Source organism: Ahaetulla prasina, chromosome 2 (genome assembly GCF_028640845.1).
Source record: "Ahaetulla prasina isolate Xishuangbanna chromosome 2, ASM2864084v1, whole genome shotgun sequence".
Taxonomy (NCBI): Eukaryota; Metazoa; Chordata; class Lepidosauria; order Squamata; family Colubridae; genus Ahaetulla; species Ahaetulla prasina.
Window position 1 is genome coordinate 185,895,611 of NC_080540.1, and position 27,703 is coordinate 185,923,313.

General features: G+C 44.1%; 1 protein-coding gene across 1 annotated transcript in view; it reads right to left on the reverse strand.

Moving 5' to 3' along the window:
* TRPC4 (transient receptor potential cation channel subfamily C member 4) overlaps nt 1–27,703 on the reverse strand; it is a 471,854-nt gene that overhangs the window by 317,026 nt on the left and 127,125 nt on the right. Inside the window, exon 3 of the mRNA XM_058166773.1 lies at nt 5,719–6,123. Coding sequence (XP_058022756.1) covers nt 5,719–6,096 — 378 coding nt within the window. The 5' untranslated portion in view covers nt 6,097–6,123. The remainder of the gene's footprint in view (nt 1–5,718; nt 6,124–27,703) is intronic.

Sequence of the window (27,703 nt, forward strand, 5' to 3'; positions counted from 1 at the left end):
TTGTCCACTAAGACTCCAAGATCCCTCTCACAGTTACTGCTATTAAGCCTGGTTTCACCCAGTCTATATGTGTACTTTTGGTTTTTCTTGCCTAAGTGTAGGACTTTACTGTTCTCTACATTGAATTTCATTTGTAAGATAGGACCCTATATTCAAGTCTGTCAAGATCTATCTGGATCTTGAGCCTATCTTCTAGGGCAGGGGTTGGCAACCTTAAACATTCAAAGAGCCATAAAGGTCCTAACAGGAATCCCCTATTCAGTTCTGGAGCCAACCGGAAGTCCGTTTCTTGGAATGACAGGTAGACAGGTAGATCACCACTGCCCTCTTTTATGCGCCGGCTATGCCGGTGCACCCCATTGTCTGCTGTCACTGTGCCAGAGGGACTTGCCTGGGCAAGTCTAAGTGGAGTGGCGCAGCAGGCAATGGGGTGCATAGAAGAGGGCAGCAGTGGAGTGTTCAAGAGGCGGAGCAGAGCCAGAAGTAGGTAATTTTCACTGCATGAAGCCTGCAGCCATCGTGTCTTTTTTTCAGTGAGGCTGAAAAATTTAAAATGCTTTCCTAATTTGATTTTATCTTTCTTCTAACAAAGAGAACATCTGTATGAAATGTATAACAAAACATTTTTAATACATCTAAATAAAGGTAATTCTTGCTTAATTCTCCTTAAACTAACATCCTATGGCATCTCAGGACCCCTCCACAAATGGATATCTGCTTTTCTGTCTAACAGACAACAAGTGGTCAAAATTGGCAATGCTTTATCAAATCCTGTTCCTGTCAAGAGTGGTGTTCCTCAAGGCAGCGTCCTTGGACCAACACTCTTTATACTATACATTAATGATCTTTGTGACCATATCTCAAGTAATTGTGTTCTCTTTGCTGATGATGTCAAACTATTTAACACCACAGACAACACTTCTATCATTCAAAACGACCTTGACCATCTAACCGCTTGGTCTAAAAATTGGCAGCTCCAAATTTCAACCAGCAAATGCTCAGTCTTACATATAGGAAAAAAGAACCCAAAACTAAGTACATACTAGATGGACATTACCTTACAGACGACCCCCATCCCGTTAAAGACCTTGGAGTTTTCATGTCAAATGATCTAAGTGCCAAAGCCCACTGCAATTACATAGCAAAAAAAAGCTCTAAGAGTTGTAAACCTAATTTTGCGTAGATTCTTTTCCAAAACACCACACTACTAACCAGAGCATATAAAACATTTGCTAGACCAATTCTAGAATACAGCTCACCTGTTTGGAACCCTCACCACATCTCTGACATCAATACAATTGAATGTGTCCAGAAATATTTTACAAGAAGAGTTCTCCATTCCTCTGAAAACAACAAAATACCTTATCCCACCAGACTTGAAATCCTAGGTTTAGAAAACTTGAAACTCCGTCGCCTTCGACAAGACCTAAGTTTAACTCACAGAATCATCTATTGTAATGTCCTTCCTGTCAAAGACTACTTCAGCTTTAATTGCAATAATACAAGGGCAACCAATAGATTTAAACTTAATGTTAACCGCTTTAATTAGATTGCAGAAAATATGACTTCTGCAACAGAATCATCAGTGCTTGGAATACTTTACCTGACTCTGTGGTCTCTTCCCATAATCCTAAAAGCTTTAACCAAAAACTTTCTACTATTGACCTCACCCCATTCCTAAGAGGACCATAGTTTGTGCATAAGCGCACAAACGTGCCTACCGTTCCTGTCCTATTGTTTTTCTTTTCTTCTTCCTATATATGTTTATATGTTTATATACTATATAATCTTTTTGTATGATGTTGTGACAAAATAAAATAAATAAATAAAATAAATAAATAAACTGTTCAAAGTTACGACCAGAAGATTTATGCTGATCAAGGAGATATCTTGGAATTGTGACAGTCATGGCATCTGCAATCCTGTGATTGCGATTCAGGTGCTTGGCAGTCAGTGCACAATTATGGTGGATGCAGCACCCTGTGGTCACATGATTACCATTTGTGACATTCACTGCTTGCTTCCAACAAGCTATCAATGGGGAAGTGTAGTAGTCACTCAATTCTATGACTATGGAAGAGGAACAATGCTGTTCTACTGCTTTCACAGTTCAAATATAGAGAGCCTCCATAACTTAATTTAAGAATCGATTATCTGCATATACACAGCTTGCAACATGCAAATAGACATTGTTAACAGAAGCATCTGTTTCTTGAGACTGTGAACACACAAGACACAGACAATACCTCTTCCATTTGCATCTCTGACTGCAAAATATTGTGGATTATTGCATTGCAAATTCTCGGTTACCCCAAATCTTGAGCATTACTTGGAAACAAAGTTTCTTCTGTTTTGTTTACACTATAGATCCATGCTGGCGAACCTATGGCACGTGAGCCGTCACACCAGTTCAGCTCTGCCATGCATGTATGTGTGCCTCCCATCGGCCAGCTGGTCTTTAGGTCTCTGCCGCGCATGCAGAGGGCAGGGCCATGTGGGGACCTGCGTGAGCCTGCACAGGGTGTGTGTGTGTGTATGCATGCACAGGGGCAGGGCACATACGGGGCAGGGCACACATGTGTGGGGCAGGGCGCATGAATGGGGTTGGGGTGCATGCACAGGAGTGGGGTGCATTCACAGATCTGCATGCATATTGCATTTTGGGGGTTAGAGTGTGCATGTGCATCGGTCCAGAAAAGGTTAGCCATCACTGCTCTAGATGAACATACTTTTTTTGTTTTCTAGTTTCCTGGTCCATATTTTTTCCAGCCAAATCGGGAGGTATGTATTTCAATGTTATAATACCAAACTGAAAACCAACAAGTATAAAAAATTACTAAGTTTGTAGAGAAAATTAACTTCATCATCAATACTGATATGTCAATCATGAAGCTATTTGCCAACTGCAGCCACCAATCAAATACATTCAAAAATATGTGAGAAATTCAAGGACTAGAGTATATGGAATATATAGAAGAATCATAGGACACGGTGGCTCAGTGGCTAAGATGCTGAGCTTGTTGATCGAAAGGTCGGCAGTTCAGCAGTTTGAATCTCTAGTGCTGCATAATGGTGTGAGCTCCCATTATTTGTCCCAGCTTCTGCCAACCTAGCAGTTTGAAAGCACATAAAAAGTAGAAAAATAGGGGCCAACTTTGGTGGGAAGGTAACAGCATTCCGTGTGCCTTTGGCGTTTAGTCATGCCAGCCACATGACCATGGAGACGTATTCAGACAGCACTGGCTCTTCGGCTTTGAAATGGAGATGAGCCTAGAGTCAGGAATGACTAGCACATATGTGTAAGGGGAAATTTTAGGTAAACTATATGAAAGAATGTACTGGGGGGGGGGGAGAAGCTGTTACACCTGTTAAAATGGGAAGCATCTTTTTCTTTTCCAATGAATGTATGCAATGCTAGAAGCAGACATGGGGAGCAATAAGCAGTGACTGACTGACATTCTTCAGAGGATGGTCTGCCGCTTTGCCCTTAGCTTCAGTATATTCAGAAAATGTTTCAAATCAAATCTCTTGTACAGTTCTGTGTATTTCTTACTTTCATTATTACACACAAAAAGCAGAGACAAGAATTTTCATTTATGGTTGCAACAAACCATAGTTTCTTTTTACATAACTTCACTAAATTGAGTTTGCCTACTAGCCAGAATAAAACAATGATTTGGCATTATATGTAATTTTATCCATATTGTTTAGAATAATGCAATCCCAGATCTACCTCCTTGCCTTAATTTTAACTTTTCTCCCCCTACTGCTGTTGGTTCCTGCTGCAGTCATCAAGACCTGTAGCTTTCTTCTTCCTTTCTGCTCTGGCTTCCTCAATCAGAACATAGTGATAATTTAGTCAGAAGACAGCAGAAATAAAACTGATATATGGAAGAAGAAAATAATGTGTTGCAGATTAGAGAGGAAACTCAATTATGATTTAGGCTGTCACAAATAGGAGCAGGTTAATTTAATTTCTAAAGCACTAGAGAGCAGGACAAGAAACAATGAATGGAAACTAATCTAAGGAGAGAAGCAACCTGGAATTGAGGAGAAACTTCCTAACAGTGAGGACAATGAATCATTGCAACAATTTGCCTTCAGATGTTGTGGGTGCTTTATCACTGGAGGTTTTTAAGAAGAGATTGGGCAGTCACTTGTTTGAAATGGTATAAGATCAGGGGTAAAATGCTCCTGGTTCAGACCGGATCACCTGATCCAGTAGTGATGGCGGCGGCTGGTTCGGAGAACTGGTAGCAAAAATCCCTGCCCCCACGGCATGCCCAGCTGAGCCACGCAATCATCAGAGGGTTTTTTTTTTTTAACTTTTAAAAGCATTTTTTCTTTGGCTGAAAAAATGCTTTTAAAAGTTAAAAAAAGCCTCTGATGATCGTGAAGCTCAGCTGGGATCGTCTGAACCTTTTAAAGCATTTTTTCTCAACCTCTTCGGCCGAAGAGGTTGTAGAAAAAAATGCTTTTAAAGGATTCTGGGAATCAGGCAACTCAGTTGTGATCGTCAGAACCCTTTAAACGGGTCACATTACCCTCCACCACCACCAAGCCAGTAGTAACAAATTTTACATTTCACCCCTGTATAAGATCTTTTGCTTGAACAGGGGGTTGGAGTAGAAGACCTCTAAGGTCCCTTCCAGCTCTATTCGGATTCTGATTAAGCTAACTTGGGAAGAACAATTTTCTTTAAAGTCAGGTTTTAAAGTTATATGAGAATATGCAGTGAATGCATGGTGTATACACACTAAGTTGAGAATGGGTATATCTGGCCTCTTTTTCTTATAATGATGCTACAAAGATGATTTGCCAATATTTTATTTGGTAAAATGCATATTTTGATGCTAGTCTCTTGCCCTGGGATTTCCTAGTGGTGTCCCATTCAAGTGCTAAACAGTCCAACCCTATTTAGCTTTTTTAAAGGACAACTAGAGGTTCAGAGATGGACTAATTCAACATATATGTACATATATTTAGTATATAGTGACTACAATAATTTTACTGCCCAATTTCTTCATTCATTCCAAGGAAAATGTTTTGCACCTTTATCACAGAGGTCCTTGTATCAGAGGTTAAAATGAACAGAATTTGGGATGTAAAACTGAATGAATAGATGCTAACAATGATACTGAAATTGGCTTTTGGAATGTGATTTAATATATAGTTTCTTTTTTGAGATTTCCCCCAACATCTAAGTTAGTGGCTGAAATAATAGGAAAGAAGAGAGTTATAGGTCTTGTCAGCTGTAGCAAGAATATATATTTTTTTAAAAGGAAGAGATTCAGGACTCTGGGGCGTTCACCCCTCATTCTGAGGAAACTATAATATTCTGCCAAATAATCGTGTTCATTATTTTTACTGGCAAAGATTTAAGGATTTGTGTAAAAAAAATATTTTTTGGCACATGCCATAATTTTTACATTATTTCTTTCTTTACATGCTTCTCTCTGTAGTCAGATGATTTATTTAGTCACATTGGGGGGTTATGAATTTAAGGAAATAATTATCAAGAAAAGAAGCAACAAAATAAAATAGTACTGAATATGCATGCTCCACATTTTCAACCTTCATGAATTACTGTCACAATCAAGCCTACTGATTCACACACACTTGATCTTAGGCTAAGATCTACTGATTCTATTAGATATTTCTTTGGAATAGTTGACAGGAGTGAAAGCTCACTCATAAACTGGTAGCTTCCCCAGATACCTGTTTTTCCCCACTGGGTTTCTTGTGATTGAGGAGTAGCTCAACTGCACCAACCACCTCTTTCCTTATGGCATGTAACAGAGCATCTCCAACATAGACATTAAAACTCAAGAGCAACTCTATGAACTCCAAGTTTTCATTTTCTATTGCGATGAGAAGAGCTGTTCTTCCAAGAGGATCAATGCAATTAATATTAATCTTGAAATAAATTTCTGCTTCTTCCAAGACTTGCTTCACACTGGCATAATCTCCTTTTTCTACAGCATTCAAATAGGCTTTCTCAGCAGGGGAGAGTTCAGATTCTGCTCGTACAATGCGAAGAGGGATGCGATCTCTGTAAGGGGCATTGATGCTTCTCTTATAATAGAACTGGGCCATAGTTTAAACAACCATCACCATGTAATTCTGCAACAGAATAGAAAGAAGTCATCAGTTGCATACTGAAGGAATATAGCACTGTGAATACACTATGGCTGTAGCAGCCCAATTCCATTAAAAAAAAAGTGTTTAGCAGTAGGAAGACAAAAACAAAAACACCCTTCCCCCATATGCAATGAATGCTTATGTTCAAATTCTTTTAAATTTTTGTATCTTCCAGTAACATTTTTTGAATGAGGAATATATACATATTGTTCTTTCTCTACAATGTACTTTGAAATATGTTCTAAGACACAGAAACACCTTAACATGTCCATTAATTTGTGTAACTAAAGCAAAATAATACAAGATATACTGGGAGATTTTATTTATTTATTTAATTTATTTATTTATTTTGTCACACAGTATACATAAGCATAAGCATGAAATAATTATACAATATATGAATATGAGTATGAGTATGTAATAACTATATTAATTGGATATAATGAAAGGAAACAATAGGACAGGAACGGTAGGCACGTTTGTGCTCTTATGCACGCCCCTTACAGACCTCTTAGGAATGGGGTGAGGTCAATGGTAGATAGTTTTTGGTTGAAGCTTTGGGGATTTTGGGAAGAGACCACAGAGTCAGGTAGTGTATTCCAAGCATTAACAACTCTGTTACAGAAGTCATATTTTCTACAATCAAGATTGGAGTGGTTAACATTGAGCTTAAATCTATTGTGTGCTTGTGTATTGTTGCAATTGAAGCTGAAGTAGTTTTCGACAGGAGAAGGACATTGTAATAGATGATTCTATGAGTTAAACTCAGGTCATGTCGAAGGCGGCGTAGTTCTAAATTTTCTAAACCCAGGATTTCAAGTTTGGTGGCATAAGGTATTTTGCTGTATTCGGAGGAGCGGAGAACTCTTCTTGTAAAATATTTCTGGACACGTTCAATTGTATTGATGTCTGAAATGTGGTATGGGTTCCAAACAGTCGAGCTATATTCAAGAATTGGTCTAGCAAATGTTTTATATGCTCTGGTTAGTAGTGTAGTGTTTTTGGAGAAGAAAACGCAAGATTAGGTTTACAACTTTTAAGGCCTTTTTTGCGATGTAGTTACAGTGGGCTTTGGCACTTAGATCATTTGATATGAAAACTCCAAGATTTTTCAGTGCAGAAAAGAATAAAAATATTTCATTATTTGAGACAATTTAAAAATGATGTGATTTGTTTACAAGAGACACATATTAAACTATCAGATCAAAAATACCTAATAAACTCAAAATTAGGTAAACACTTTGTTGCTTCAGCTTTGGATGAGAAAAATGGTATAGTGGTATATTTGAGAAAAGATATACCAGCCAAATTAATTGAAGCAGATATCCAAGGGAAATATATCGCTATTGAACTTGTGTTAGAAGGAAAAAAGACACTCTTGATTGGTATATATGCCTAATGACCGACTGGGTAGGCGTGGCTGGGAATCGTGACTGGGTGGGACTGAGTGATGTCAAGTTGCCACGCACACCCAGTCACACCCAGTTAAATTATTGGCTCCTGCTGTTTTCTTTTCTGTGGGAAACAGGTCCAAATGGCTGAATGTTTAAGGTTGCAAACCCCTGCTCTAGACTAGCCAAACCCAAATCCTAAAACCGTTTTTCATATGTTTTAGCCTCCAGGCCTTTAATCACCTTAGTTGCCCTTCTTTGCACTTTTTCTCAAGTCACAACATCTTTTTTGTAATGTGGTAACCAAAACTGGATGCAGTATTCCAGATGTGATCTTACCAAGGTTTTATAAAGTGGTACTAATACTTCATGTGATTTTGATTCTATGCCTCTGTTTATACAACCAAGGATTGTGTTAGTTTATATATATATATATTAACCCCCTGCCCAGGCAGGAAACCCTACACCATCTCAGTCAGATGGTTATCCAACAGTTTCTTAAAAATTTCCAGTGGTGGAGCATTCACAACTTCTGCAGGCAAGTCGTTCCACTTATTAATTGTTCTAACTGTCAAGAAATTTCTCCTTAGTTCTAAGTTGCTTCTTTCTTTGATCAGTTTCCACCCATTGCTTCTTGTTCTACCCTCAGGTGCTTTGGAGAACAGCCTGACTCCCTCTTCTTTGTGGCAACCCGAGATATTGGAACACTGCTATCATGTCTCCCCTAGTCCTTCTTTTTATTAAACTAGACATACCCAGTTCCTGCAACCGTTCTTCATATGTTTTAGCCTCCAGTCCCCTAATCATCTTTGTTGCTCTTCTCTGCACTCTTTCTAGAGTCTCAACATCTTTTTACATCGTATGACCAAAACTGGATGCAATATTCCAAGTGTGGCCTTACCAAGGCATTATAAAGTGGCACTAACACTTCACGTGATCTTGATTCTATCCCTCTGTTTATGCAGCCCAGAACTGTGTTGGCTTTTTTAGCAGTTGCTGCACACTGCTGGCTCATATCTAAATGTTTATCCACTAGGACTCCAAGATCCCTCTCACAGGTACTACTATTGAGCAAGGTACCACATATACGGTACCTGTGCATTTTGGTTTTTTTGCCTAAATGTAGAACCTTACTTTTTTCACTGTTGAATTTCATTTTGTTAGATAGCGCCCAATGTTCAAGTCTGTCAAGATCTTTCTGTAACTTGAGCCTATCAAGTGTTGGCTATTCCTGCCAGCTTGGTGTCATCTGCAAATTTGATGAGTTCCCCATCTATCCCCTCGTCCAAGTCATTGATGAAGATGTTGAAGAGTACTGGGCCTAAAACAGAGCCTTGGGGTACTCCACTGCATACTTCCCTCCATGTGGATGTAGTTCCGTTGAGGACTACACGTTGAGTGCGGTTGGTCAGCCAGCTACGAATCCATCTGGTGGTGGTGCTGTCTAAACCACATTTTTCTACTTTATCTAGTAGTAGGTTATGGTCTACTTTATCAAATGCTTTACTGAAGTCCAAGTAAATTATATCGACAGCATTCCTCTGGTCTACTAATTTTGTCATTTTGTCAAAGAATGCAATAAGATTAGTCTGGCATGATCTGTTTTTGACAAACCCATGTTGGCTTTTGGTTATTACTTTGTTTGCTTCTAGGTGTTCGGTGATTCGTTGCTTGATTATCTTTTCCAGAATCTTCCCCGGTATTGAGGTCAGGCTCATAGGTCTGTAGTTTCCTGGATCTGTTTTTTTTCCTTTTTGAAGATGGGAACTACATCAGCTCTTTTCCAGTCCTCTGGCAGTTCCCTTGTGCTCCAGGATCTTTGAAAGATATAGTTCAGTGGTTCTGAGATCACGTCTGCCAGTTCCTTCAGAACCTTAGGGTATAATCCATCCGGTCCTGGTGATTTGAACATATATATATATATATATGCAAATGTCAAATAAAGTATTTTCTTATGAGTTGGTGTTCACTCACTTGACTTCAACATTCTATCCAAATCACTGATCCTGCTCAAAATCTTGGTCTGGTTGCCACAGCTTAATGATGGCTGCTGTAGCCACTGCCACCGCCATTGAGTGGAAGAGCTTTCCTCTGACAGAGGAACTTGCTGGTTCCTCTTGGTCATCTGAGGTGCCTCTCCTTCTTTCCCATCCCTACAGGACAGTTCTGGTCCAAAGACCCATCAAACAGCTGTTTGTCGTCCCGGGGAATTTGTAAAGCTGGGCGGAGCTCGCTCTTCCCCGTCTGTCTGGCCGCAATGCTTCCGGGTTCTCCAATTAGGATTCTTTCTCAATCAAGTGTGGGACTTTATAGAAGAATATGAGAAGTGGGCCCAAGCTCTCTACATGGGGCTCCCCTTGAAGGGCATCCGGAGACTGCAGTTAGTTCAGAATGCGGCTGCGCGGGTTATAGGTTATACACCTATCCTGCGCAGGCTGCACTGGCTACCTGTGGCCTTCCGGGTGCACTTCAAGGTTTTGGTAACCACCTTTAAAGCGCTCCATGGCATAGGGCCGGGTTACTTACGGGACCGCCTACTGCTACCGAATGCCTCTCACCGACCCGTGCGCTCTCACAGAGAGGGACTCCTCAGGGTGCCGTCAGCTAGGCAGTGCCGTCTGGCGACGCCCAGGGGAAGGGCCTTCTCTGTGGGGGCTCCCACCCTCTGGAACGGACTCCCCCCAGGACTCCGTCAACTTCCGGACCTCCGAACCTTCCGTCGCGAGCTTAAAACATATTTATTCATCTGTGCAGGACTGGACTAGATTTTAAATTTATAGGGGTTTTAAATTGGTTTTAATATTTATATTATTTTTTAATAATTTGGCTTTTAGAATAAGTTTTTTAATGGTTATCTTAATTTGTACATAAATGTTTTTATTTGCCTGTGAACCGCCCTGAGTCCTTCGGGAGATAGGGCGGTATACAAATACGAATAAATAAATAAATAAATAAATAAATAAATAAATAAATAAATAAATAAATAAATAAATAAATAAATAAATAAATAAATAAATAAATAAATAAAAGTATGTTGCATCATGGAGGGTGAGGCAGCTGCCTGGGCAGTTACTCTGTACAATGAGGAGGCTGATGAATTGCATGATTTTGATGCTTTCTTGCTTACACTGTCAGGATTCCAAATAATAGACGCATAGCAAACATAACTCTTGAGGCAGGTAGATTCCTCAAAGAATAGTTTTATTTGGATATATCATGTTGGCACAGGCTGGTAAAAACTGACTTTGAATGTTCCTGAGGTTTTCAACTAATTAAAAGCAAAAGTTTTCTCCCTTCACCAAACAGTCAGTCACATGGTCATTTTTGGCACCACTATGAACTGGATCAGCTCTCAGTGCCAGCCCATCTCTACCCTTACGGGTTCAGTGAGGGGTGTGGCAAGGACTGCCCCTATTAAGCATCCATTGACTTGTTCAAAGTGTATGGGGTTGACTAGGGGCTTCGTCCTGATTCTTAGCTTCAGGACTGTGGGCAGACTGATCAGACAACAGGTACAGCCCCTGTCTATGATTGCTTCTATTTCCCCCTGTGCTCTGTCTTAGGTACTACTAGCCTCAGCTGAATGACCAATGGATGGATGGTTTCACTTACCATCATGTCATCCTTGCTGTTGTCATTGCTGTCATAAGCTGCTGGCAACTTCCAGGACCGGAGTTCCCTCTTCCCCACTGAGGGGAGGGGGGACCTCAAAAGCTTGACAGGCATATTTTCAGCTTGGTCAGTTTTTTCAGCTTGGTTGACTCTGAGGTCTTTGCTTGTGGGATGGGAGCTGGAGACAGGCACTCAGCTAAATTGGTGGCCACATCAGAAGCACTTAAGCATTGTGCTGCTTTTCCACTTGGTGGGGACTGGATCACTGGCCGAGTTGTTGCTGTTCAGTTTGGCTTGTGGATTTATCATTCAAGCCTCCCTCCTTGTGCTGGTGGAGATCGAGGTCCATGGCCACTGCCATCCAGTACCACTTGTGGATTTAGTTGGAGACCCCCTCGGCAGATGCAGGTATGGAGCAGCTCCTTGTCCAAGCCCTTCTTTAAAACTAGGAGCTACTTGGGCCAGCTACTTACCAGCAATTCTCCTGAATTCTTGTACATACTCTTTGGCTGGGTGGCCCCTTTGCTTGACTCCCTTGATCTCCTCCTCAGCTTCCTGGGCTTCAGATTTGTCCTTGAATCTGGCCCTCAGCTTCTGCAGGAAAACATTGATGTTTACCAAGTTTGGCATGTCCTCTTTGTGCAGTTGGGTCACCTACTCAGCCACTTCTTCCGTTAGGTTGTTAGTGATTGCCCAAATTATCACGTGATCACTGGGGTAGTCATCTCCGTATTCATCAATGTGGGCCCACACCCAGTTCAGATAGAATGCCAGCTTGTCTGGTCTCCATTGAAAGTAGCTTTGAACTGTGGCAGAGCGACAGGCTGGGCTGACGGTGGAGGCTGCACTGGCACTGGGACAGGGCTCCACTGGGCTTGGACCCATCCATGCCCCAGGTGGTAGGCCCAGCCGGGTGGCACCTGCCAACCCTGTGGAAGTTGGGGCTGCCCAGGTCAGCTAGCTGCTGTTTGGTGTCTCGGTGGGCTCCGCTGTTGTTGTGACCCAGGTTCACGGACTCGGACTCCTGGAGGAGGATGATTCAGAGAGTGAGGAGGAGGAACTGGCAAGGCCTGCTTCCCCTGGGCCCTCTCCCTCCCTGGCACCCACCCAGGAGGAGGAGGAGGGGCTGGCAAGGCCTGATTCCCCAGGCCTTCTTCTGATTTGGCAACGCCCCAAGAAAAATCTTGGCTTGATGCAAGACTGCACAGACGTGACCGGCGCGTGCAGCAGAGGAGGCGTTGGGACAAAGTCAAAGAATGATGAGTCACGGAGTGACACCCACAGGGACTATAAAGCAGGAGGCGGAACTTCCTGGCTTTTTGTCTTGGACAAAGCAGTGAATTTGTGCGGGCAAACTGTTTCAATGGAGGGAAGAATATATTCGTAACTCTGGCCTTATTTATAATTTCCTAGTTATCTCCAGAGACTTGGTAGGTGCGTGGTAGACATGGCCAGAACATCTCTGTGCCAGAAGGAATCCAGCCAAATGTAAATAAACTTGAAACGAAGGCCTTTGACTGACTTTTTGTTGGGAGTATTGGGAGAGGGAAACAGAACATCCGTGGTCTTGGGCTCGACTGTGCTGAAGGAATCAGTGGAGGGCTAGTCGCCCTGGGTGCTTTGAAGGTAGATTGGTCCCGCTTGAGAGGATGCAGTCCTGAGCTCAATTCGCTGGGTGAAGCAGTGTAGGGCTGGCCAGCCAGGTTGCTACAGTGGTGGACTGGTACCACTGGGGAGGAAATATCAAAGTTGGCTGGTTCAGGATCATCTGATTATATTCAGGCTGGTGCAATCACTCCAAGTTGCCAAGGCTTAGCTAGTCGAACCTTCCCGGCAACTCCTCCAAGGTCTGGTTGCATACTGCGGTCTGGTATCTCCAGTCTCGGGAGTCATTCAGGTCCAGTGGTCCCCTCACCCTCCATTCAAGGATTGTTGTCCTTGATTCCCTTGTCAATGTCACTGGATGGTCCCTCACTGGCACCTGGAATGAGCATCAGTTGCCAAAGTCTTCCTCTGCCTGATACAGATTCCCGGTTACAGGCTCTTTGGTGTGGACTTTGGGCCAGGCACCCACCTGATGCACAACCTCTGCCACCACCTCTGCCACTCATTGGGTATCTGAGGGGACCTGCAGGCTCTCCAGGACCACACAACAGGCTCCTACGGTCTTGTCCCCTCTCTTCTCCATCCCATCGTCTTCCCTGAGTCTTCCTGCTCCCAACCAAATACATAAGACTAAAGCTGCCTTGTAAGAAGCTAGGACCTAAATCTTTAGATCCATTCCCAATAGTGAAAGTAATTAACCCAGTGACAGTTCAATTTAACCTCCCTTGCATTCTAAGGAAAGTGCATCCCATTTTTCACTGCAATCTGCTGAAGCCAGCCATAGGGTCCAGATTAAAACTGCAGCCTCAACCACCCCACAAGCCTATGGTGGTGCAAGGGGAAACCCATTACGAAGTAAAAAAGAGCTTAGATTCCAGATTGTATAGAGGTCAATTGTAATATTTAGTACATTGGAAGGGGTACCCTTTGTCTGAAGCTACTTGGGTTAGGATTTGAAAGCAGACAGACTAGTAAAACAATTCCATGATAAATACCCTGATAAGCCAAAGCCCCCCCCCCGGGGGGGGAGAGGTGATTAGGCCTTTGGAGTAACCCTCTGTATTATTCTCATTGTAGGGCATGATCTTCTGATGAGGGGGGTGGCCTGCCACATTTACTACTGTGGTAAAATGGGAGGGGAGATTGTGATATATAGTCATAATAACATTCCTTTCTCAGAGAATCAAGGACATCTTGCCATCCCAACTGGGAGACATCTCCAATTGGGATGGTGCTTTGATTACACCATGTGATGGACATGTGGGTGTTGGGCAGGGACTTGGGACTTTCCTTTGGGTGGGAAAAAACATGGAAGCTTTCTGATTCGGGTTTTCCCAGATGTGCCAATATGACATCTCTAATAAAATGGAACTTTGAGGAACTTCAAGCCCAGAGTCTTCTTTCATTGGGGGTGTTACTTGGAACCCTGACATAGCCCTTCATTGCAGAGTTGTTACCAAAACAATTTCTTTTAATGTAATTGAACAATTGGGAGATAACAGGGGAGGGGGAGAGGAATGGACAAAGGAAAGTTAACTGAAAAACTCTTGTGCACAAAACTTTAGACCTCATTTTGCTACACTGTAACCACTTGACTTTTAGTAAAAAAAAATATCTTTTGCACAAATGAAGTTGAGGATCTTTCTTTATTGAAGAAATAAAGTTGGGGCAGGTGTGATATTAAACCAGAACTGCGGTAACATTCCACCTAGAGATAGCAATTACTGGGGCTGTGCAAGCCATATCTGTTCCTGAAGGGGAACAAGAGGAGATGGAGAATTGGGGAAAGGCTGCCTTGAAGCCAGGGACCAGCAGAGAGAACCCCTGGTTGGAAGGAAAAACTGGAAACCTGGGAACTCAACTGGAAACCCGGAGCAGCCAATTTGAGGTCAGTGCTCAGCTGATGACCTCAGAGGAGAGATAAATGCCTCCACCCAGAGTTCCTAAAAGGTGGCAAGAACTCTTGCTGGAGGGGGCCAGACCCCAGTGGTCCCTGTGGATCGGGAGACAAAGAGCTGGAGGAAACCCCTCCAGAACTATCTTTCACCTGAGGGGCTAGAACCAAAGCCCATCACCCCCATGGCTTTGTTTGAACTAGCACTAGCTGAGAGAGACCCCCAAGCCACAAGACTCAAGCAGGCAATCAACTTCAAGAAGTTCCTGGAATTCAGGCTTTGCGACCTTCCTGATTGGCCAGCTCCAGCACCCAGTTGTGGCAGTTATTCAACCTGCTCCCATTCCACCAGCACCAACAGCAGCAACAGAAGCCACCCTCCAAGGTAGGGAGAAATGCTGATCACCTGGGCTGGGAATAAGTTCAATGGAGATGTGAAGCAGTTGGTATTCTTCCTGACTCAAGTTTGGAAATACATGGATGAGTACAGGGCAGACCTCTTAGGCAATGTGACCAGAGTGCACTGTGTATGCAGGGCTGAAATATATGAGACCAAGTCTAGCTCCCTGCTTTGTGGGTGACCCTCCCAGAAGAGGCATTATTGGTCTGACAGGAAAGGAGAACAGAGGGTAAGTCATGGAAAGATGGAGAGGGGTGATAGCTTGCAGGCAGGGTTTGAAGAGACATTAATATTGTAGTTGTTAAAGAAACAGATAAACCAATCACAACAAAATGGGAATACCACAGATGAGAAAAAAGAGGAGCTGGATTCTGGTAATAAGGCAAAAATGTCTGGGGATGAAAGAGAACAAGAAAAGACAAAGGGTGACACATCTGAAACTGAACAAATGCAACATAAATTTTGTAAAGCACATATTAAAGAGGCCTTAAGGACTAGCAGTTTGAGAATGCTGGGCAGCTTGAAAATGCTGACAGTTCCAAATAATTTTATAAGTTAAGTATTTTAATGTGTACAATTTGTAAGGGGCACAGAGAATCTATCTTTCACATTTGTTTTAAAATAGACCACATTATTTTAGAAATTAGAAAATGCTTATAGTATGTTCCAGGATTAGTTTCATAGTAGTTTTATTGATTACTGACAGGATAATAAAAGTAACTTAATAAGAACAAGGTTATTTCCCTGCACAAGCAAACTTGAGTTCATGAGGCTCCTTTGGATGGACATATCTCATATTTCAGGAAAAGAATAGACAGATAAAACCCAATTACAACACATACAGAAAATGCACAAATAAAACTTTTCCTCTAAATGAGCTTAAACATTCCCTCCTGGCAATCTTGGGGTGTTTTTAAAAGTACAGAGAGGGAAGAAAAAGAGGAACACAGTTCTCTTCACCCTATTTTACTGGCCAGGCAAACTAAGGTTTTTCTTTTTATGGTTTATTTTAACTTTTTTTAACAGAATTTAAAATTCTTGTCTCTAGGGATTAGAGACATTTAAAAGTTACATTTACCTCAAGGACACACAAAAACAAGGGAAAGAAAAAAGAAAAGAAAAGAAAAGAAAAGAAAGGGAAAACAGAACTCTCAGGTTTACACACCCTGTTCATTCTTAATCTCAGTTAATCTAAATCATAAATCTATATCTATAAATCTATTTCATAAATCTCAATCTAAATTAGGAAAAGCAAAAATCTAGAAGGGAAGAAAGATCAATGTTACTATATTTTTCCTTTTCTTTTAAGTACCTTTATTTAACCAAATAGGTTTTCCTGCTTCAACCCTGATCAAAATCCATCTCCTGCATAATTGGTGTGATGTTTCTTTTTCATGGACGGGTAACCGCTTTTGATCCCAGGCTTTTAGCAGTCTCCCTAAAGCAGGGGTCCCCAAACTTTCGGACTTCAGGGACCACTAAATTCATAATTTTAAATCCTGTGGACTACTAATATGATCCGCCTAATGGCCAGCTATGGGGGAGTGGCAAGGTGGTCATGTGACTGGGTGGGCATGGCCAACTGAATGTCACTCACGTTGAGGGGCGCCTTGCCAGCCTCTATTTGTTACTCCTCATCTGCCCGCCTGGGCTCCTTAGGGCTCCAACAGGAAGTAGTTGTTGGAGCTAAGCAGCCACTAAGAGAAAGAGTTTGCAAAACAGCTCAGTTCAAATTGGATCTGGCCGAGAAGGAGGCTCAGCACAAGCACCTCACTGAGGACTAAGAGCATAGGCTTTCCAAACAGAGGAAAGACCTGCAGGAGTGCAAGGCCAGGTACAGGCACCTAGAGGCTCAGCGGGCTGGTCAGCCAGTTTCAGGACATGATACAGTCCCACTGGAATGAGGCCTTCCAGTTCTTTGCCACTAGCGTTGGTTTCCTCCAGCCTTCACCCAAAGCCTCGCACCAGGAGGCTGAAGCAGACCCCAAGTTGGAATTTCTGTCGCCCTCAACCTACACAAGAAGACCCTGAAGGGGAGACTCTCTGCAGCAACACAAACGTTCATTGCACGTATCCATCCCAGGGGCTACAGTTTGAGGACCCCTGATTTAGTGCAATATAAAAAATGCAAATAATTTTTCTGTGGAGCACCAATATTTTCTTGCAGACCACCAGTGGTCCATGGACTACTAGTTGGTGACTGCTGTGCTAGAATATATGGCACACTTTTGGTCCAACACCTCCTTTATTAGTTACAATTACTGTTGTAGTAAGCAATAATTTCAGGTTTGTTACTATCGGGATCGGTATATTCATTATGATGCATCAAGGATACTAAACATACTATACAATTTTTCTTCAGAACAAAGAGGGCTATTTCTTTTGTAAGTGTATAGGAAGGAAATGCCAATAGCTTTCCTTCAATGCAGAAGAAATGAAGGAGGAATTTCAGCTTTATTTTTCTTCAGAGTCCCTACATAAGTCAAGCCTCTGTGTCGGCCTCCACTCCAAGCTTCACTCTATTTGTCTTATATGTGTGCAATTTGTTTTCAGTAGCTAGAGTGCTATGTCAGTATGTTAATGTAAGATAGCCATGAACCTAAGATGTATACTATCCTATTCAGATTAACAGAAGAGGGCCCTTTAAGAGTGTCATCTGACATAAAAGGAGGGGAGGGGGCAGCAAATGTTTGAATCAGTAGAAACGGCAGACTTTCCAACGTACCCTGCATTCCTGAGATAAGAAGCTGCCGGAGACCTTCGGAAGAAGATTACCACGGGGGGCGAGAAGGAGCTGGCATTGGACCAGACCTGCCTGACCTTTTGTGGGAAGGAGGGACTAACGAGGGGATATGGGATGTTAGCCATATTCTGTCTCAGATCCAACTTTACACGGCTGTTGTCCGGATGTATTTAGTAAAAGTACTTTTCTTTATTTACAAATGAAGTCAAGGTGTATTCTTTCCTAAATATAATCAGAGGCAGCCTGACACTTCTTCTCCTAATTCGCAAACTATCTGTCAGTTTTGGAAGACAATTTTCTTTTTTGCTTCCTAACTGCCAGATATTTTAGCTGGGGAAGTTTGGAGGGGGTTGTTGGAGCGGTAAAGTTAGTCATTAACAATATTCCGTATTCAAGGACTTTTGCCTGCGTTTGATGGAGACTACCTGAAGATTGTATCCAGTTGATTGTGAAGAGTTTATTTTATTTTATTTATTTTATTTATTTGTCAAACACAACAGTATATAAGTATAACAGTATATAAGCATGAAATAACCATAGGAATTGGATACAATCAAAGGGAACATTATGACATGAACGGTAGGCACGCTGGTGCTCTTATGCATGCCCTTACAGACCTCTTAGGAATGGGGTGAGGTCAATAGTAGATAGTCTTTGGTTAAAGCTTTGGGGATTTTGGGAAGAGACCACAGAGTCAGATAGTGCATTCCAGGCATTAACAACTCTGTTACTGAAGTCATATTTTTTACAATCAATGTTTAAACTTAATATTTAAATATTAAGTATTTAAATATTTAAACAATATTTAAACTTAATGTTTAAATAGATTTAAACATTAAGTTTAAATCTATTGTGTGCTCGTGTATTGTTGCGATTGAAGCTGAAGTAATCTTCGACAGGAAGGACATTGTAGCGGATGATTTTATGAGTTATACTCAGGTCATGCCAAAGGCGGCGGAGTTCTAAACCCAGGATTTCAAGTCTGGTGGCATAAGGTATTTTGTTGTGATCAGAGGAGTGGAGAACTCGTCTTGTAAAATATTTCTGGACACGTTCAATTGTATTAATGTCTGAAATGAGGTGTGGGTTCCAGACAGGCGAGCTGCATGTAGTTGCAGTGGGCTTTGGCACTTAGATCATTTGATATGAAAACTCCAAGGTGTTGGAGTGAAGGTCATCTACAAGGTAATGTCCATCAAGCTTGTATTTAGTGTTCTGATTCTTTTTTCCAATGTGTAAGAGCACTGGCTGGATTGGCAGTTGAGACCCCTAGACTATTGGTCATGGGGGATTTCAATCTGCCATCAACTGGCGCGGCATCCTCGACTGCTCGGGAGTTCATGGTTTCCATGACGGCCATGGACCTGACTCAATTAGTTGATGGCCCTACCCACATCGGGGGAGGCACCCTAGACTTGATTTTTATCTCTGGCCAGTGGTTGAATGATCTGATTTCAAATGATTTAGCTGTCGAACCTTTGTCATGGTCAGATCATTTTCTCCTTCGTCTGGACTTTTTGACCGCTACCCACCACCGCAGGGAGATGGAACCAATACGTTGGTTCCGTCCCAGGCGCCTGATGGACCCAGAGAGGTTCCTGACGGAGCTTGGGCCGTTTCCCGAGAATTTGGCCCACGGCACGACTGAAGAACTAGTCGCGGCCTGGGAACAGGCCGCAGCTGGAGCTTTGGACCGTGTCGTGCCTTTGCGGCCTCTGACCCGGCGTCGGTCTCAACCAGCTCCTTGGTTTTCCGAGGAGCTGAAGGAGATGAAACGCCGGAGAAGACGCCTAGAGAGTGCCTGGAGATCCAGCCATTCTGAGTCTGACCGGACACTAGTTAGGTCCTATAGTAGGACCTACCTAGTGGCATTGAGGGATGCGAAGCGTTCCTACGTTTCCTCCCTCACTGCGTCGGCAGATAACCGCCCGGCCGCCCTGTTTTGGGTGACCCGCTCTCTCCTTCAACAGGAGGGGCGGGAGGACCCATTACAGGGACGTGCCGAGGAGTTTAACAATTATTTATACGATAAAATCGTTCAGCTGCGGGACGGACTGGATCAAAATTGGGTAGATCCAGGCGAGAGTTTCGAGACCCGTCTTGTTGAGACCGTTTAGGATAATTTTGACCCTGTGACTCCCAAGGACATGGACAGGTTGCTGGGAAGGCTGAATGCCACCACATGTTTACTGGACCGTGCCCCTCCTGGTTGGTGCTGGCCACACAGGAGGTGACACGAGGCTGGCTCCGGGGGATTACAAATGCTTCTTTGCAGGAGGGGGTCTTTCCTGCTGCCTTGAAAGAGGTGGTGGTGAGACCTCTCCTCAAGAAGCCTTCCCTGGACCCAGCTGTTTTAGGAAATTATCGTCCAGTCTCCAATCTTCGCTTTACGGCGAAGGTTGTTGAGAGTGCGGTGGCATGTTAGCTACCCCAGTACCTGGATGAAACTGTCTATCTAGACCCGTTCCAGTCAGGCTTTCGGCCTGGATACAGTACGGAGACAGCTTTGGTCGTGTTGGTGGATGATCTCTGGAGGGCCAGGGATAAGGGTTATTCCTCTGCCCTGGTCCTATTAGACCTCTCAGCGGCTTTTGATACCATCGACCATGGTATCTTGCTGCACCGGTTGGAGGGTCTGGGAGTGGGAGGCACCGTTTATCGGTGGTTCTCCTCCTACCTCTCTGACCGGACGCAGACGGTGTTGACAGGGGGGCAGAGATCGACTCCGAGGCGCCTCATGTGTGGGGTGCCGCAAGGGTCGATTCTCTTGCCTCTCCTGTTTAACATCTATATGAAGCCGCTGGGTGAGATCATCAGTGGTTTTGGGGTGAGATACCAACTGTACGCTGATGACACGCAGCTGTACTTTTCCACCCCAGGCCACCCCAACGAAGCTATCGAAGTACTGTCCCGGTGTTTGGAAGCCGTACGGATCTGGATGGGGAGGAACAGGCTCAAGCTTAATCCCTCCAAGGTGGAGTGGCTGTGGATGCCGGCACCCCGGTACAGTCAGCTGCAGTTGCGGCTGTCTGTTGAGGGCGAGTCATTGGCCCCGATGGAGAGGGTGCGCAACTTGGGCGTGCTCCTGGATGGATGGCTGTCTTTTGAAGACCATTTGACAGCCGTCTCCAGGAGAGCTTTTTATCAGGTTCGCCTGATCCGCCAGTTGCGTCCCTTCCTGGACTGGGATGCCCTATGCACGGTCACTCATGCTCTCCTTACCTCTCGCTTGGACTATTGCAATGCTCTCTACATGAGGCTCCCCTTGAAGAGCACCCGGAGACTCCAGTTAGTCCAGAATGCGGCTGCGCAGGTTTTTGAGGGAGCAGTTCGAAGCTCCCATGTAACACCTATCATGCGCAGACTGCACTGGCTGCCTGTTGTCTTCCGGGTGCGCTTCAAGGTGTTGGTTACTACCTTTAAAGCGCTCCATGGCTTAGGACTGGGATATCTACGGGACCGCCTACTGCCATCGTCTATCTCCCAACGACCGGTGCGTTCTCACAGAGAGGGACTCCTTAGGGTGCCGTCAGCCAAGCAATGTCAACTGGCGGCCCCCAGGGGGAGGGCCTTCTCTGTGGAAGCTCCTACCCTGTGGAACGAACTTCCCCCTGGACTTCGACAATTACCTGACCTCAGGACTTTCACCGCGAACTTAAAACTTATTTATTTCATGTTGCTGGACTGGCTTGAATGTTTAATTTTTAATATTTTAAATTGATTTTATGGGTTTTAATTTTTGTAATTTTATAGGGAGATATTTTATTTAAGGCCAATTGAATAAGTTTTTTATGGGTTGTTTTATTATTGTATATGTAGTTTTTGTTTTTATTTTGGCTGTGCACCGCCCTGAGTCCTTCGGGAGAAGGGCAGTATACAAATTAAATTATTATTATTATTATTATTATTATTATTATTATTATTATTATTATTATTATTATTATTATTATTATTATTATTATTATTATTATTATTATTTGCTGGTTGAGATTTGGAGTTGCCAAATTTTTGACCATTCCGACACAAAGTCAAGGTCTTTTTGAAGGATAGCCGCATTGTTGGTAGTGTTAAATAGTTTAACATCATCGGCAAGGAGAACACAATTACTTATAATATGGTCACAGAGGTTGTTAATGTATAATATGAAGAGTGCTTGTCCTAGAACACTGCCTTGGGGGACACCACTATTGACAGGAGCGGGATTTGATAGGGCACTGCCTATTTTGACCACTTGTTGTCTGTTTGACAGGAACGCTGTTATCCAATTATGGATGGGTCCAGAGATGCTGTAGGATTTTAGTTTTAGAACAAGTTTGTCCTGTACCACTGAGTCAAAAACTTTACAGAAGTCTATGTAAATTGCATCTATTGCTTTGCCCTGATCAAGATTTGTAGTCCATATGTTTTTGTAGTGAAGAAGTTGTAAATTACAGGATAATTTTTTTTCTGAAACCAAATTGTTTATTAGAGAGTAGGTTGTTTGTTTCAAGATGGAGGGTGATGGATTGGTTGATGATTGATTCCATTACTTTGCAGGTGACGCAGCATAAACAAATTGGTCTGTAATTTTCAACTAGGCTGGGGTCTCCTTTTTCTGAAGACAGGAATGACCATGGCTAGTGACCATAGTTTGGGAAGGGAGCTGGTCCTGAAAGATTTTTCAAAGATTATGCTTAGAGGTTTTGCTATAACAGTGGAAAGCTTTTTTAGGAAGTATAGACATAGACCATCAGATCCAATAGATAGAGATGGTTTCAGTCTGCAAGGGGCCTTTTCAACATTATCTTCTGTGAAATCTATTTGTGTTAGATCGTTGTAATCATTGTTGGTACGACTGGGGAATTTTGGGTATGAGCCATTACTGTTAACAAAGACTGAGCCGAAGAATGTGTTAAAGAGGTTTGCTTTAACTGTTTCATCATTACATTCTTTACCGTTAGATCCTTTTAAGGGTGGGATGGATCTCGAGTCTTTAAATTTGTTGTTTACAAAATTATAGAAAGCGCGATTGGATTTTTGTACATAAGGTCTTCTTCTTGTTTGATGTGGTAATTCACTCTTTATTTGGTGGCATATATTTTTGTAGCAGTTTTTAAAGTTGGCTACATAGCCAAGTTTTGTTTTTTTGCCAAAGGGATTTTTTTTTGGATTGGAGCTTTTTTATTGAAATGGGTAGTTTGTTTTTTCTGATTTTTGTGGTGGTTTGTGGTACGTATTTATTTTTTTTAAATTTATTTTATTTATTTATTGAATTTTTATACCGCCCTTCTCCCGAAGGACTCAGGGCGGTGTACAGCCGGAGATAAAATACAAAATATGTACAATTAAAACAAATTAAAACATATCAAAATTACAAAAACGGCTAATAATTAAAATTAAATTTAAAATATTTAAAAATATTAATAAAACCCCAATTTAAAATCAAACTATTATGCCAGTCCCACTTGAATAAATAAGTATGTTTTTAGCTCACGACGGAAGGTCCGAAGATCAGGCACTTGACGTAGGCCAGGGGGGAGTTCATTCCAGAGCATCGATGCTCCCACAGAGAAGGCCCTACCCCAGGGGGCCGCCAGCCGACACTGTTTGGCGGACGGCACCCTGAGGAGACCCTCTCTATGAGAGCGTACGGGTCGGTGGGAGGCATAGGGTAACAGCAGGCGGTCTCGTAAGTACCCGGGTCCTAAGCCATGGAGCGCTTTAAAAATGGTAACCAAAATCTTGAAGCGCACCCGAAAGACCACAGGAAGCCAGTGCAGACTACGGAGCAGTGGTGTTACGTGGGAGCCACGAGCGGCTCCCATTACTACTCGCGCAGCCGCATTCTGGACTAACTGCAGCCTCCGGGTGCACCTCAAAGGCAGCCCCATGTAGAGAGCATTGCAGTAATCCAACCGAGACGTAACCAGAGCGTGAGTGACTGTGCATAAGGCATCCCGGTCAAGGAAGGGACGCAACTGGCGGACCAAGCGGACTTGGTAAAAGGCCCTCCTGGAGACGGCCGCCAGATGTTCATCAAAGGACAGCTGTCCATCCAGGAGGACGCCCAAGTTGCGAACCATCTCCTTTGGGGCCACTAACTGCTTCAACAGCCAGCGGCGGATGCAGCTGACTGTACCGGGGTGCCGGCATCCACAGCCACTCCGTCTTGGAGGGATTGAGCCTGAGTCTGTTTCTCCCCATCCAGACCCGTACAGCTTCCAGGCACCGGGACAGCACTTCGACCGCTTCGTTGGGGTGGTCTGGGGTGGAAAAGTACAGCTGAGTATCATCAGCGTACAGATGATAACTCACCCCGAAACCACTGATGACCTCACCCAGCGGCTTCATATAGATGTTGAACAGGGTAGGCGAGAGAATCGACCCTGAGGCACCCACAAGTGAGGCGCCTGGACGACCTCTGCCCCTGTCAACACCGTCTCGATCGTCGGAGAGATAGGAGGAGAACCACCGATAAACGGTGCCTCCCACTCCCAATCCCTCCAAACGGCGCAGCAAGATACCATGGTCGATGGTATCAAAAGCTGCTGAGAGATCTAATAGGACCAAGGCAGAGGAACAACCCCTGTCCCTGGCCCTTCAGAGGTCATCCACCAACGCGACCAAAGCCGTCTCCGTGCTGTAACCGGGTCGGAAGCCGGACTGGAACGGGTCTAGATAGACAGCTTCCTCCAGGTGCCGGGGGAGCTGCCACGCAACCACACTCTCTACAACCTTTGCCACAAAGCGAAGGTTGGAGACTGGACGGTAGTTTCCAAAAATAGCTGGGTCCTGGGAAGGCTTCTTCAGGAGAGGTCTCACCACCGCCTCTTTCAAGGCGGCGGGGAAAACCCCTTCAACCAAAGAAGCATTTATAATCCCTGGAGCCAGCCTCATGTCACTTCCTGAGCAGCCAGCACTAGCCAGGAAGGACAGGGGTCCAATAAACATGTAGTTGCATGCAACCTCCCCAGCAACCTGTCCATGTCCTCGAGAGCCACAGAATCAAACTCATCCCAAATAACCTCAACAAGACGTGTCTCCGCCATCTCGGTTGGATCATCGCAATCTTGGTCCAAGCTATCCCGAAGCGGAACAATTTTATCGTATAGATAACCGTTAAACTCCTCAGCCCGTCCCTGTAGGGGGTCATTCCATCCCTCCTGATGAAGGAGGGAACGGGTCACCCAAAACAGGGCGGCCGGGCAGTTATCTGCCGATGCAATGAGGGTGGAAACGTAGGAACGTTTCGCCTCCCTCATTGCCACTAGGTAGGTCTTAGTAAAAGACCTCACTAGTGTCCGATCAGCCTCGGAACGGCTGGACCTCCAGGTACTCTCTAGGCGTCTTCTCCGGCGTTTCATCTCTCTTAGCTCCTCGGAAAACCAGGGAGCCAATTGAGATCTACGCTGGGTCAGAGGCCGCAAAGGCACGACACGGTCCAAAGCCCCAGCCGCGGCCTGTTCCCAAGCCGCAACCAGTTCTTCAGTCGTGCCGTGGGCAAGACCCTCAGGGAACGGCCCAAGCTCTGTCAGGAACCTCTCCGGGTCCATCAGGCGCCTGGGACGGAACCAACGTGTTGGCTCCGTCTCCCTGCGGTGGTGAGCGGCGGTCCGAAAGTCTAGGCAAAGAAGAAAATGATCTGACCATGACACCGGTTCTTTCACTACATCTCCTAAATCCAGATCATTAACCCACTGACCAGAGATAAAAATCAAGTCTAGCGCGCCTCCCCCAATGTGTGTAGGGCCATCAGTTACTTGAATCAGGTCCAAGGCCGTCATGGAGGCCTGGAACTCCTGAACCACCGTTGATGACAAGCCGGCCGATGGCAAGTTGAAATCCCCCAAGACTAAAAGTCTGGGAATCTCAACCGCCACGCCAGCAAGCACCTCTAGTAGCTCAGGTAGGGCTGTAGTCACACAGCAAGGAGCCAGGTACGTGATCAACAGCCCCATCTGATTCCGATGGCCCCACTTCACAAGGAGGGATTCACAGCCAGCTATCTGAGGAACAGTGGACTCCCTCGGCTCCAGACTTTCTTTGATCACAACCGCCACCCCCCCACCCCTACCTTGGGCCCTCGGCTGATGGAATGCACAGAAACCCAGAGGGCACAGTTCAACCAGGGGTACACCCCCTTCTGTGCCCAACCAGGTCTCCGTAATGCCCATAAAGTCCGCGGACTCCCTCTGAATAAGGTCACAAATCAGGGGAGCCTTGTTGACCACGGACCGGGCATTGCAGAGCATCAGCCGAAGACCCAAGCTCTGAGGGTCTTGACCATCCGGGGAACGAGTGAGGACTGGGGGGCCGGAGCACGTGATTGCTTTTAAACATCGACCACGTGCTCCCAAAGGACGATACGGCCCCCTGCCTCCGCCATATCTGCCCCTCCCACTTACCGTACAGATGGAATAACACTCTCTGCTCTGTACAAACCCCTCCCCCCTGTCTTCGGACCAACTGAAATAGTGTCGTGACTGGGACTGGACATACCCTCCCCGACGGGTTTCCCCCAACACCCACCCTCCCTCCCTCCCCCCCAACCCACGCCCGTCAATTTCCACCCTCCCCGTAAAATTCCCATTAAAAGTCCCCTTAAAAAACGGTTAAAACAATTAATTAAAAATCCCCTAAGTCTCCTATTCTTGGCATGCCATCTCTCGGGGTTCCAAAACCCGTCCTCAAGATGGGCCCTCGATAACGTAGAGGGCCAAACCCACGAGAGAGGGGAAATCTCGTAGGGCAAGAAGGTCAGCCGCTGAAAATGTCCGCATGATGAAAAAACACGGCAAGCAGACCCATCCTGGACGGTCAGGATATCTCCGGGTGGGAAAAGTCGATGGAAATCCATCTCAGTCTCAGTCTCAGTCTCGGGCGGTAGATGAAATAGTCACCGCCTTATACAATCACTCAGCACCGCAACGGATCACCCCCGTCCCCATCGACGTATAGTTTATTGACTCTATTGACTTCAAGTAGAAAAAAGCTATAGTGGTCTTCAGCAGTGATACAGTTAGAGAATAGAATTTGCCAGTCAAGGGATGAGAGGTCGGTGTCTATAAGATCATAGTTGGCTTTTTTTGAAATTGTAGTTTAGTATACCATTGTTATGGAGATTATTGTAAGAGTGTATATTGAGACAAAAGTCTATCAGGCTGTGGTCACTGTTGGAAAAGGGTTGTTTTATTTGTAGTCCATAAACTGAGTTTGCATTGTTGCAGAAGATGAGGTCAAGGCAGTTGTTGAGTCTTGTATTGTTAGTTATTAGTTGATCAAGACCTAGATTTGTAATAGCATTGTACAGGGTAGTATGGATGGGTTCAGTTGTACATTTGTTTGTTATCCAATTAATAAGAGGTAGGTTGAGGTCACCCAGGAAGATGAGAGGATAAGGGCAAAAAGCAGCCCTAGTTAGTAGTGTGGTTAACATGTTCGCATGTGCAATGTCGTAGTCAGGGGCTCTGTAGCATAGCAAAAAGCAAAGTGTGATGTTAAGGGACAGTTCACAGACAATAGTTTCTGGAAGAGAGATGTGCAACTTGAATATTTTTTAGATTCAGTTACTTTTTGTAAAAGATAGCCACTCCACCTCCTCTGCAGGTTTCGCGATCAGACCGGAAAACATGATATTCTCTGTCTGAAATGATGGAGTCTGAGAGGGATGAGTTCAGCCATGTTTCGCATACAAATATAATGTCGAATGTACCAGTATTTAACAAGAAGAAAAATTCAGGCATTTTGTTTGCAATGCTTCTTGCATTTATCAGTTTGCATTTAAGTTCTGTAGTGGTTGGTATAGAGGAAATAAGGGGCATGCGTACCTAGTTTTGGATGATGGCTGGTTGAAAGTTCTGTATGATTTGATTTCTGTACGAGTTGATTGGACAATGTGATGAACTTGTGGGTGTGGGGCAGGGCTGTAAACTGTCAGC